The following is a 13,579-nucleotide window of genomic DNA, read 5'->3' on the forward strand; positions in this document are numbered from 1 at the left end:
GGTTCCTTGGGCTCACCTGATGCTGTCACCTTTCCTGCTGCCCCGATGGTGAGGGTGAAGGAAAGCAAAAAGTGTTCCTCTGCATGGCCCCACCGGCTCTCCTTGCTGCCTTGCCACCCTGACACAGCAGGTAGTGCAGGCCTCATCCCTGAGACGTGATCAGCAACTGTACCCCCTGAGCTGTCTACAGGGTGGGGTGAGATATAGAAGAAGTGTTTTTTGTTTGTGTTTTTGTTTGTTTTGGAAGCTGTGTTTGTTTGTTTGTTTAAATCAAATGCTTTACAGGACATTACTTCATGTACCCTCTTCCCCTCACCCCCCCCACCCCAGTTCAATTTTCCTTGATGGTGTCAAAAAAAAAAAAATAAAATAGACAAGCCTTGTCTCTTGCCATTGAAATGACACCGCTGGAGACAAAAACAATGTGTATTATTCTGCATTTTTACTTCTTCTTGCTATGGCTACAAGCGATGTGCATTTGGCAATGGAGTATGTATACCCACAGGTTCTGATTCAGGAGCTGTTTTCTGGTAACTTTTTTTTTTTTTTTTCCGGAGAGCATGATGCCATTGTTCTTGACATTCACGGTGAAAATACCTGTTCAAGAAAAAAAAAAAAAAAAGATTTTAAAAAACGCCCTGTGACCTTTTAACCTGCTCCTCCATCTTTCGGCGCCTCCCTCGGGCGGGCGGGTGGCTTCCCCGCAGCCAGGGGCCGGCTGGGGGCGAGCAGCACCCCCGTTACCCTCCTCCCCCCCCCCCCGCTTGCAGCCCCTTTCGTTTAATTTCCCCTTTCGTTTAATTTCCCGTTTCGTTTGATTTCCAGGAGCAGGCCCTGGTCTCCTGCCCCGCCCGGCGCTGCGCAGCGTGCCGTGCCGTGCCGTGCCGCCGCCCGCTCGGCTCCCAGAGCGGCGGCCGGGGATGGCGGGGCCCGGCGGGGCGGCGGCGCCGCTGGTGCTGTACCACTGGACGCAGTCCTTCTCCTCGCAGAAGGTGAGGCGAGAGGGGCTCAAAGCCGCCTCCATTTGCCGAAGCCGCGCGGTGAGGGGAAGGCGGCTGCGGGCGGGCCGGGGCGCGGCGGGCTGAGGGAGGGGCCCGGCAGGGCCCGGCTTTGGGATGGGCTCCTCAGGGCAGCGGTCACGGCCCCGAGCTGCTGGAGCTCAAGGAGCGTCTGGACAGCGCTCTCAGACACATGGACTGGGTTTTGGGTGGTCCAGGAGTTGGACTCCATGATCCCTGTGGGTCCCTTCCAGCCCGGGATATTGCCTGATTCTCTGACAATGCCTTTTCAGGTGCGCTTGGCAATCGCAGAGAAAGCCCTCAAGTGTGAAGAACACGACGTAAATCTGCCCCTGAGCGAGCACAATGAGCCGTGGTTCATGCGTTTAAATTCGTCTGGAGAAGTGCCTGTCCTTATCCACGGGGAAAATATCATTTGTGAGGCCACCCAGATTATCGATTACCTTGAAGCAACCTTTGTAGATGGTAATCGTAAAGACGTTTCAATGCATCATCTTTCCCATGTATTTTGCAGCAGTGTCAGAGTCAGTTCTGTATCACTTCGTGTTTGTTTTGTTCATGAACACAAAATGTTTATGATCCCACAGGTAAATGGGCTGTTCTGGTAGCTGGTGGTAAGGATAAAAACACCTTCATTTCAAACCAACTGAGCATGACCTTGTGGTACCTTCACAAGAAGCAATGTTTCAAAGAAACGCCTCTGTCATTCTTACCTGTTCTGGTGGCACAGAGACACCGATAAAATGACAGCACAGTGCTGTGCTAATTCTGTACTCAGGCCGCCACTGAAAATAATGTTGCACAGTGCCAGCCATTGTCAGACAGACCCTGCTTTTCAGCAAGAAAAAAAAAAAAAAAAAAAGGATAATTTACACTACTATTTAATTCCAGAAAAATCTTGGGGAAAAAAAAAAGTAGAACAAGTCAATTATTTTTGGAGCCAAAAATGGAATAAATATATTTAAAAAAATGTAGGGAGAAAATTCTTGTAAGTGATTGCTTTTGAAATTCTTTGTGTCTGTATTGCTCAATTTTTAAGAAAATGCAGACTCGTATTATTTGAGGTGTGAAGAGGTGACAGTTTGTGTTTCAGGGGTTTTGGCTTCTGCTATGATTCCTAAGGAATGAAGAAAATTTCACTGTTAGGCCAACATGATATGCATTTTATACTGGCATTTTGCTCAAATGAGGAGGCAGGGCCAAGGTAGACTGAGGATAGGGTAAAACTCAGTGGTGTGCAGGAGTAAAACTTACTATGAAGTTTTGAGTGGGATTCCTGTACCTCAGTTTTTACAGCATTTTGTTGTAATGTTTCAGGCATAGTAGCTTATCAGAACCCATATTGTGAGAGGGCTGAACTCTAGAAGTACAACATCCATGCTGAATTCCCTGGTTTGAAGGCCTCTTAAATACATGCTTATGTGGGTTGCTGCAAAGGTATAGAATTATTCAATGGTTAAAATAAAGCATTGCATAATATACATTTTGCTGAGCCCAGATAACACTATTGAATGACACTGGGGAAGAGAGAAGCTCTTGATGGCTGTGTCATTTGTGCTAGTTGAACTAACTGAGGTCATGTTGGAAGACTTTTGATCAGTTGCATGATTCTTTCCTAACTTTTATTTTGTAACTGTATTGTAGAGGAAGTGCCAAGATTAATGCCAGAAGAAGGGAGCATGTATTATCCGAGGGTGCAACACTACAGAGAGCTTTTAGATTCCTTGCCTATGGACGCCTACACACATGGCTGCATCCTCCACCCCGAGTTAACCGTGGACTCCATGATTCCAGCCTATGCTACAAGCAGAATTCGTAGTATGTACTGGTATAGATCTGAATGCATGTCATTTAGTAAGATGTTGGATTACATTCATCTTGTGTTTTCAGCAGAATATATTGAGCACGTATCTCTGATTTTAATACTGCAGTTCTAGATAACTTTTGCATATACTTTTTATTGATTTTGTAGTCTTATGATTTGGAAATGGAAAAGGTGTGTCATTTTTGACGTGTGTATGAAATTAATTTTTCTAATGCTGGAAAATACGTTTCTTGTGCATAGCAGAAAATGACAGCTGTGACAGCTGTAAATATTTTAATTTCTGATTTTGTTGTTTATACTTATAAAGAAATTTCCAGGGAAAAGCAGTGGAAAGAAGTAGTCTAGGTTTATCTGGAAAATGGAAATTGTTGAAGTACAATTTAAACCAAAGTCCTGTGTGCAAATAACATAGCAATATAGAACCAGGATAAAGAATGAAGGGTAGGTCTGATAGAATCAGTGGTAAAATGTCCTTTGACTTCCCTGGGGTCAGTATTTTACCTGGAGGTAAAATTTTTTACACATACCATTTTCCCATGGAAAAATATGTTATGAGCAGAAGCAATAGCTGCAGGTTTTGTAGCCTGGTTTCCTGAGTAACAGAGAACCTTCCTAAATGAACTCCTGATTCAAATCCAGTGTTTTTCAGAAATACTTAGTTTTAAAAAAAGTTCAGTGATACTTAGAAGAAAAAACCTTGGCAAACAATCTTTCAGTTCTCGCAGATCTTTTATTTTTTTTTTTCTGAGTTTGGACACCAGAACTGGAATTTGGAGTGTGTTCCCTTTGGTATCAATGAGGAGATAAAATTTAATTTTTTATTCTTGTTTTATTACTGTATTACAGAATTGTATGGGTAATCCCTGTTCAGCTGATGTTAAATGATGACCTAGATTTTCACAACTACTTGCAGACTTGCTGCTCTCTCTACAAGAAACATGACCTGTATCTTTTGTGGACTGCATCTTTTGCTTCAAATTATATTTTGTACTGGATTGTATTGAAGCAGGTATTGGTTTCTTAGGCCCAGGTTATCACCCAGTCCAACTACTAGCTATCACGTGATGTTTTTTCTTAAATTATGTTCCTGCTCATCTTAATACTATGGCAGACTTTTAATTAACACTTTTATGTTCCCTCATAAGAATTAAGAAAAGAACCGAATAGTTCTAAACAGACATGAAATTTCATCTTGAGAACTCCACTGGATAGTGATTCCCTGTTTGCGGCTATGGTTTGAGATCTGATTTTTTTTTTTGTCAGTCAGTGGTCAGTCTGATGATGATTTTTTGTATTATATTCTAGAATGCTCCATAGAACAAAGTCAAAGACTGCAGATACTTTTAAATATAACCAAATTTATAACATCACAGAAGATGCTGTGTGAGCTTTAGAAACTCCATTTCCAACAAACTGTTATCCTCCTCCATAAAATTTTCAGCAAGTCAGTTCTCCTATCAGCCACCCCATTATTTTGTCAGAAGTCGTATGATTGTTTCTCCTTGTAGTTACATGGGTTATCCTTTATAAAATATTATCACAATATTAGTTTCTTTTTTGTCTGCTGGAAACTTCTTGAGTATTTCAAAAGTCAGTGTTGCTGTTCCAATTATCAATGTCTATTTAAAAGTAAAATGTGTATAGAAAGTATCTGGTTTGGTCTTGAATAGGTAATTTCAGTAAGCATAGTTAGCATTCTTTTTTTACTGAAGTAATGTGAATTATCATATCAGTGTACTTCTCCCTGCACCCCAAATGTGGATGATAGCTGTTTACTGAGCAATTCTGATTTACTCATAGGCATTATTGATAGTTTTTCTGTTTTCACATGGTAATAGTGCCATTATTACAGTTCATTTTCCAATGTTGACTTTTGTTCTGTCAACATGTGTGCTTTCCCTTCTTGCTTCTAGTTGGTTTTAACTGTTTTCAGTTCACAGGCACATATATGCATGCATTTATGTTGGTGGAGATAAAATTAATGCTTGCCTAAATAGGGAAGTGTTCATATCATTTTATGTTTAAAGCAAAGCCTACTTTTTTGATTTCAGGCGTTGTGTGAATAGCACATAGATGTTCCTAAATAATTCCATTGTTCAGTCTCATTGCTTGTTCAAACTTTTCCCAGATGGTTTAGTTTTCAGCTTTGAAAAGCTGATCTTTTTCAAAGTGCTAGATATAATAACCCATCAGCCAGTTATATATTGTTTGTGCATACCAAATTCAATTAAGTAATTAATTGCATATAGAAGGCTTTAGTTGTGTGATGAAATCCTTCAACTTTTTCATATACTGTGTTGAAAGATGGCTTTCCCAGTCACATCAGGCTGAAACAAAGAATGTATAAAACAGTGAGTTCATTATTCTGTAGAAAGAAGTTTTTATCAGTTCAATTTAAAAGATTTAATTGGAACTAATCTTAATTACCATGTACAAGGAAGAGGTGATTCATGCCCTATAATTATTCTGTTCTCAGTTTATTACTAGAAATATTTATTTTTAGGAGATAACTTCTTATGCATCTTTTGATGCCCTAGGCTTGCAAGTATGTCATTTTCAAGCAAAGCAAAAATTCAGGAGAGAAAATGCTATACATGTGTAACAGAAACCAATAAAATTACCTAAATTTTTAACAGCTTTATTTCTTTAAACCATGTAATGAATATTTTTCTAGTGTATCCATATACTCCCTAATAAACATTTCCAAAATCTATGAATTTAGGTGTCATATTTTAACTGACTGAAAACATATTAGTTCCGTATTCAATAGCATTTAGGCTTTTGTTGTGGAGTTGTGCACATGACTTGCAGTGGCATTATTGAAAATCTCACTATGGGCCTGTCTGTGTATTTACAGCATCAAAAGTATGTTGGGAACCCAGGAATTGAGGCAAAAAAAAAAAATAAATCAGAGACATGGGGTATTTGTAGTAGAATTTCAGGGATTTAACATAGTTGTTTGCAGCAAAATTATTTTATCTGAATAAGATAAAAATAATAACACGAGTTCTGCTGTTGCCTGACAGATCACCACTTTATAAAGCTTATTGCAAACTGATGAGCAGAAGGTTTGGTGGGGTCAATGCAGGCAGCAGTTAAGTTTTCCAAACAGTGATGTTTCTGAATCCCAGCTTGGCAAGGGTGCTTCACTGAAGCACCAGTTCCCATTTCTTTGGTGTGATATTTTTACACAAAGTATCGATTATTTTCTGGGGGTTGAAGAATGAGTGCATTTGGATATCTAATGCCATTCCTTTGTCTTTTGTATCAGGCCAAATAAGTAACACAGAATCAGAGTTGAAGAAACTTGCGGAAGAAAATCCAGACCTTCAAGATGCCTATATAGCAAAACAGAAGCGCCTTAAAGTAAGAAATCTCTTTGTGTTCCACCCCTTTATTACCAGGTTGTTAGTGTGAGATTTTTGCTGTCACGATACAAACATTTGTTTCACCTGTCATTACCAGTATAGTCATGCAGTGATTTAACCCTGCAAGGCGTGAAGCACTCTATCCCCCAAATCAGCTACACGCTTCAAGTGTGTGCTGAAGTTTTGGACTGGTCCCCCAGACTTCAGAGGTAAGTACACATCAGCGGTTGTGTTGGGTTGTTGGGTGCCTTGCAGGTTGAGGCAGACCTCAATATCTGACGTCTCTAATTTTTTTTTTTTGGTGTTATCTGAATTGTTATGAGTATCCAAATGGTATCCAGTGGACTATGTAGAGAAAATCACATTTTATGTCTAAGTACTGTTGTATCTTAGAAGTTTCTCTTGTAAAAGTATAAACTCTATACAGTGATTAAAACACTAACCTGTATATATTTAGTCTAAACTGCTGGATCACGATAATATAAAATACCTAAAGAAAATACTGGATGAACTGGAGAAAGTTTTGGATCAGGTTGAGACTGAACTGCAGCGACGAAATGAGGAAACACCAGGTAAGGAATTATTCTTGCTAAATCCTCTTGATCTTTATGTTTGGCAAGACTGAGTAAACCAGCTGACAGCACCATTATAGGACTGTCATTAGTGCATCCAGATAGGTACTTTTAGCATACACTGATCTAGGTTCACTGAACAGATCAATACTGATTTTAAATACTTGTTCAGTTTACTGCTGCTGTTAGTGAGTGGAAGTCTTAGTGCTTGGTCACGTTTTCAGCATAGTGTGAGTATAATTGGCTGCACAATTTTTGCAGCCATTTGTAAACAAAACCAGAAAAACTGTAGCTACAAATGTTATTCTTGATGTTGTAGTTGTAGGATTCAGTTCAATACTATAATGTTTGTGATCTTAATGTTAAACACAAGTAAGATAAAATTAAGGCCTTTTTTAAATACCGTACAGACTTGGGGTGCTGGAATTTGTGGCATGTGCAGAATTAGCAACCTGTGTAAATACTCTGTTGGTGTAATCCCCCACCCTCTTGAAAAGCAGTGGTGCTTACCTGTCATCCACCTAAATACAAGTTGAATATTGTTTAAATAGGATTAGTTATCTTCTTTTTGAGAGTTTAGTACAGTTCCCAGTGGAGCCAGTAGGAATGCCTCTGGCTTCACTGGGAGCTGAATGAAGCAGCAATCAATATCAGCTGCATCTGCTCAGATCAATAACGGTGCATTTGGCTTTATAAATAGCTGTTGTAACAGTTATTGGTTACTATTAAGACAGTAGATTTGAAACAGCAATTGAAAATCGAGGGTAAATTTTCTACTGACTCAACAGTTAAAGAGGCGTGGAAAGAGGTTTAGCTCACACAGCATAGTAGCATTTTGTTTGGCAAACAGTCTGTCACCATTCCCAGCAGCCCCTTGCTTTTTCTGTTAAATAAACTTTCCAGTGAGTCAAGTGGTATGATAGTGATGAGCTTGTGAAAGCTGACAAGCTCCCAGGATTTAGTAAAACTTATGACTGTTAAATACTTGAGTTTTGTCTGAGGTATTGACATTTGAGGGGGTTATGAACAGCGCTTCTGTCAGCTGATGGCCAATCTCTGCGTCTGCTGCTTTTACTGCTCAGATCCCTCATTCAGTTATTGCTGCTGCCACTGCAGACCTCTTTCTTTCACACAGCTTACCTTCTGTGGTCTTCCTTTCTGTCACCTTAACACACTGGGTTATCCCCAAATACCTTTTCAGCGAAATAGGACAGACTCTCTCTTTCTTCCGGACCTACATAGCCAGTTGAAAAGGATAGATACCAATGGTGTGCTGTACTGTGGTGTGCTTTCCTCAAGTGGCAAATGGGTTGACAGGGATATTGCAGAGTTCCTCTGCTTCTGCAGAGGTACAGGTGAACATTCATGCAAGTGGTTCTGTAGGCCTGCAGTGTGGGAAAAACTGAAAAATGTTGCAAATGAGGAGGGAATGGCATAGTTCTGTTTGAGATCTAAGCTAGAGCAGATTACTCACACTGGCAGCTATGCTAGATACCTAATTTCATATCCTAGGTTTCAAAAGTTCCCTGTACAATCAGTACAAATAAGCCCCTTCAGATCATCTCACTGAAATTAGAGGTGTGATGCTGCCTAGCAGTGCGGCTCTGAGTCATCTGAGAAAGATTAACCTCTTTCCTTTGACTAGAGAGGGAGCCTGGGGTCTCCAGTTGTGCTTCTGAGTAACGGTGGACGGTGTGAATATCCATCAGTTCTCAAACATTTCAGTGTAGACAACAAGGTTTTGGGTCAAGAAAGGCACAAAGTAAGGATAGGTAACACAAACTGTTTTCTCGATGAGCCAATATGTTTGGTGCAGATTAGTCACCAGACTCATTTCCTTCTGACTTAAAAGTCTGTAGCAAATTAGAAGATGTTGAGTGAATACCATAGAGCTGAGTTATATGGACAAGATGATAAATTCTGAAGGCAAATGGTAGCTTTTAAGCAAAAGCTAACCGGCTCCTGTTTCCGCTCCTGTTACATTTAATGTAGATTTGAGAAATGTAATTGAGAAAAATAAGTGTTTGGTAAGGGGGTTAATTCAAGAACCTGAAATGTGGCTCTTTTTTTCCTTTACAAATTTAGGCCAGGCTGCTGAACCTTTATGTTACTGCATAAATAGTGGAGAGGGGGTGTGAACAATGGGAAGAAGACTGGTAAAATGTTAAATTATTAACGTCATAGCTTAGCTGAAGTGTTGGTGTTGTTTATTAACATCCTGAAATAACACTAAACTAAATCTTGGGCCATGCAGGCTTCTGTGTGTGTTTGTATGCCATCAGCTACTAATTCTTTGTTTTATCTCTAATTAGAAGATGGAAGTCAGCCTTGGCTCTGTGGTGAATTCTTCAGTTTGGCAGATGTGTCACTTGCTGTCACATTACATCGGCTTAAGTTTCTGGGTTTAGCAAGAAGAAACTGGGGAAATGGAAAACGGCCCAACTTGGAAGCCTATTATGAGCGTGTCGTGAAGAGAAAAGCATTTTACAAAGTTTTAGGACATGTCAACAATATATTAATCTCAGCAGTTCTGCCAACTGCGTTTCGAGTGGCCAAGAAAAGAGCGCCCAGAGTTCTTGGCACCACCCTGCTGGTCGGCACGCTGGCGGGAATGGCTTATTTTGCTTTCGTGTGTCTTCGGAAGAGATTTGCCAACATGATGTTGTCAATTAGAACCAGACAGAATTATTTTTAGACCTGTTTGTCCCCAGTGGTGAGTGGAGGTCATCTCTATCTCTATCCCACTAGGAGACTATCCCCAGTAAAATACAAGCATATGAGAAAGGCTATGTCTGTGAGTTAGAATGTTGTCACACGGTAATCATCTCCTGCTGTTGTATAATTGGACTGGCATTGCTGAGATATTTGCAGAAAATGTATGTTATGAGGTGACAACAAAGGAAAGAAGATATTCTCTTTTTAGACGAGGAGGTATAAGGACTGTGATGGTGTTGAAGTGGTTAATGTTTCAATCTTCTTTACTCATTAGCTGACCTAATTATAATGTTTTATTTAATAGATATGCAGCAATGTGACAGCTTTTCACTGTGGGTGAAATGCATTACTGTACAGAAACCAGCATTGTTGAAACACTGAAAACAGCACTTAGCTTAAATGCTCAGAGTAGGACTTGAGTGGAACACAGGCTCAGTGCCTTCAGAGCTAAGTGTCTCTGTACTGATGAATGTCTTGGTTCGCAGTTGAACCTTTAGGAATGTGTTACAAAGCAGCCTTGTAGTGCCACTTTTTTCATAGTATGTTCATGCAGTAGTGTAGGAAGAGATCTGATATGCATATAAACATGAATGATTTGTGGGCCACATGAGTGAAATTCTCTAGAAGCATCAGCAGTCAGCAGATTCTGGGCTTCCACTGATACACAGATGGGTGTGAAAAACCGGACGCTTGTCTTTTAAATGTCTTTTGGGTAGCTTTTGGCCCAGCCAGATACTCAGCTCAACTACCAGCCCTGCCAGCACACATCTCCTGCTTTCACTCCTATTTGCTCCTTCTCTCTTTTGCTCTTGTGGTGGCTTGGTACAGTTTTCTCCGTGGTAGTGTCCCATGTACCTGGTTTCCACTCTGAGCATTGGCTGTTTTTTGCACTCTTCTTAACTATGTTACTAATTGCATGTGCCTCTGAAACGTTTGCTCACAATGTGCCACAGCCATCAAGATAAGGTATGCACAACAACGCCTTTTGTAGAAGTAATTTAAAATAGTTCACTATGTTTCAGCGTGGTTGGGTAGCCTAGATTCAAAGTGAAACTAATTTAGCAATCTGTTCACTTAGGGAGAGTTGTCGTATTGGTGATAAATGAAAATATAGGTCAGTTTGGTGGCAGATGATTTGTACTGCAGATTTTTTATGAAGCTACAGTCTTGTAGGTAAGGTATAGAAAAACACTTAGATCTTTTCACTGCTCAGTAGGTAATGGCACTTCTTTTACGTTTGAATTGAGCTCCTGTTTCAGTTAGAGATGCCCATTTACTGGAAGGTAGACTTTGAATCATTTTGCAGAGAGGAAGCAATTAGGAATGGCTGAAAATTCTGATGGCAGTTGAGTAATTTTACTGTATTCTGATGAACATTTGAAAGCCTCAGAATATCTATAAGCTGTATATAACTGCAACAAGCAAAACATAGCTTTTGGTGTTTGCTTGTCAGCAACCAGTGCTTACAGGCCTAAGAGCATTTTCTATCCCATGCTGGTAGCTGTGGACACCCCCTATAATTACTTTTGAGCACTAAGAAGACCTTCACTCAAGTTTGCTGGGGAGAGTAGAGGCAGTTTCTGTCCTGGCAGTCTCACTGTCTTGCCAATGTCAAAGTGGGTAAAATTGTTGAATACTCCTACTTATAATTTAATATTTTAAATTATAATATTTTAAGTTCTCTAACAAAATAAAACCTAAGTCTCATAGCTCCTTTCCATTAATAAGAAACTCTTACCTAGGAAGCATTTTTTTTAAATCAATAAGTCAGTTTTATATAACTCTATTTCATTTGTTTTCAAGGACTTGTTGATTTTAATCTGCCCTATTAGAAAAACTTCATGCAAGTTTAATCCAACAATACTATTGATGTTCTGGCAGCTTTAACTGAATTTGTTTGTACATTGCAGTTCATCTGCGTTTAGGTGTAACCAACAAATTACGCTAAATTAATAAACACAGAATGAGACCTGTAATGTAAAACTTATTTGGCATGTGTTTCTGACAGGTCATCTGTAAAATATAATCCAATCAAGTCACAGAGAAATTTGTTATATGTGACATCTCTCTGAAGGATAAATTTACATTTCATTTATTCCTTCCCCTTCTTTTTTTTTTTTTTTTTTAACGTGTTAATTGTAGATCAGAACACACGTATTTACACAATATGTACTAGTTCAGTTTACCCTACCAGCCCCATGCCCTGTGATACAGGCTATTAACGAAGTTGCATAGTTCTATGCAATAAAACCCCAAACCCCAGTCATCTCTTCACTTCAGCTAGCGCTCATTGCTTGCAGAATCTGCAGATATTATTGGGAAGGACTGAATTGACCACCAGGTGTCAGTGGTCCTCTAGGGCTACACTTTGGCATGCCGTAGATGTGCATGATCTACGGATCATCAAGTTTTCATGAACAAAATATTAATGATTTCAGTGTAAGATGGATGATCTGAGCAGCCTCATCAAACTAGCAGTGTCTCAAGAGCCTAGAAACAACTGCTTCAGTCTACTGCAGGCTAGTTCTTTAATATCTATAATTTATGCTTGTGAGTAGTTTCTATACTGGATAAATAGGATTGTCCAACAGAGGGCACAGTTTACATGATAGGTCACAGTAAAATGGGTGTCACTGAGTAACAATTAAACTTATTGTCTGCAAGAATAAGTGTGGATAAAACTTACTGAGAAAATTTTGGGTCCCCATTTTCAATAAAGGCCTGTTCTATTCGATAGGCTGCTTATTTTCACTGCCCTGAAGTGCAACAATGTGCAACATTGGTTTCTGTACAGGTGGCAGCAGAAGGCTTATCCACGATTAAATTTGTTGAAATAGGATGAAATTTACAGGCACATATGCTATGTATGACTCTTTGTGCAGAGTACCTCTTGTGTGGTGCTTATAAATTTTATTTTCAGCCTGTCTGATTTTCTTTGCTCTGGTACCTCTGGATGCTATTTATACTGGATACAACAAACGATCTTCTGGTTTTCATTTGCTATTTGTTCTTGTATCATGCATCAGATAGATTTCATATCATATCTTTGTATGTGGGACCAGCAAAATAAACATAGATTGTAAGACTACTTTCTAGACTGGTTTATGTCTTCTTTTTTTCAGTAAAACAGCACATTTGAGGATCACACAATATTTCTGCAAGGAGTCTGATGCTGTCCAAGGAAAGAAGCCTCTGATATTTTAGTTTAAAAGGTGTTCAACAGATTGACTTGCATTTATCTGGAAACAACAGTTAGAATGCTAATTTTCTTTGGTTGTCTGTCTGACCTGTATATGCATGAAGCTCAACAAAGGCTATTTAATAATGTTAAAAAGCTATTTATTTAAAGGAGGTCAAGTGTTTTTTGTGTTTTCAATTAATCCATGTTAAAAAATAAAATTAAAAAAATCTTTCCTTCTGAGTGTGACCCTGATTCTTGGCATATATTGTTGAGTTGCAGAAGCTGGGGGCTCCATTCTGTTACCTATTGTGACAAACGCATAAGCTGTGTCTACACTGATGTTGTTAATGAGACCAACCAGTGTGCCCCAGCTAGTGGTAGTCTGGCCATAAGTTTTTGTTTTGCACTGTAGTAATCTGCATTGGATCATCTTCATGTTAAGCAAAGGAATAAATAACAATGTCCTGCTGAAAGTCAACAGAGCTCCTAGGATCAGACTGCTTATAGGGCTTGAGTTTGAGGATATTATGGCAGGTATGTTCTATGGACCAGCTGTGAAGTGGCCTTGATGTTAGCATGAATCAGAAGTATACAGAGAGCCCTTACTGAGAAGAGCTTCTGTCAAAACAGACAAGAAATGAGTGGATGGGATGTTAAGTAGGAAGAGTATAAATACCTTGTCCAGATTCACAGTCATATATTCACTGTTGCGTATCATATTTTTAAAGGTATTTATTGACTTAAGTCTTAATTTTCAGAGCAAGCTACTAGAACTTAAAGAGCAGACTGGTACGCCTTGTCTAATTCATGATGATTAGAAATGGTAGGAGACAAAGTAGCTGAAATGAAGTGGATCTAGTTAACTAGAGAACACTGCTCTGCGATAAGGCATATGATTG

General features: G+C 39.4%; 1 protein-coding gene across 1 annotated transcript; it reads left to right on the plus strand.

The window, feature by feature from the left end:
* The first annotated feature begins 695 nt into the window (after positions 1-695).
* GDAP1 (ganglioside induced differentiation associated protein 1) lies at positions 696-12,909 on the plus strand. The gene is made up of 6 exons (XM_084508866.1): positions 696-992; positions 1,292-1,484; positions 2,664-2,837; positions 6,116-6,210; positions 6,670-6,784; positions 9,097-12,909. Exons 1-6 carry the CDS (start codon positions 921-923, stop codon positions 9,477-9,479), a joined length of 1,032 nt encoding a protein of 343 aa, XP_084364992.1. The 5' UTR covers positions 696-920; the 3' UTR covers positions 9,480-12,909.
* The last annotated feature ends 670 nt before the right edge of the window (positions 12,910-13,579 follow it).

This window comes from Aythya ferina, assembly GCF_964211825.1.
Source record: "Aythya ferina genome assembly, chromosome: 2".
Lineage (NCBI taxonomy): Eukaryota > Metazoa > Chordata > Aves > Anseriformes > Anatidae > Aythya > Aythya ferina.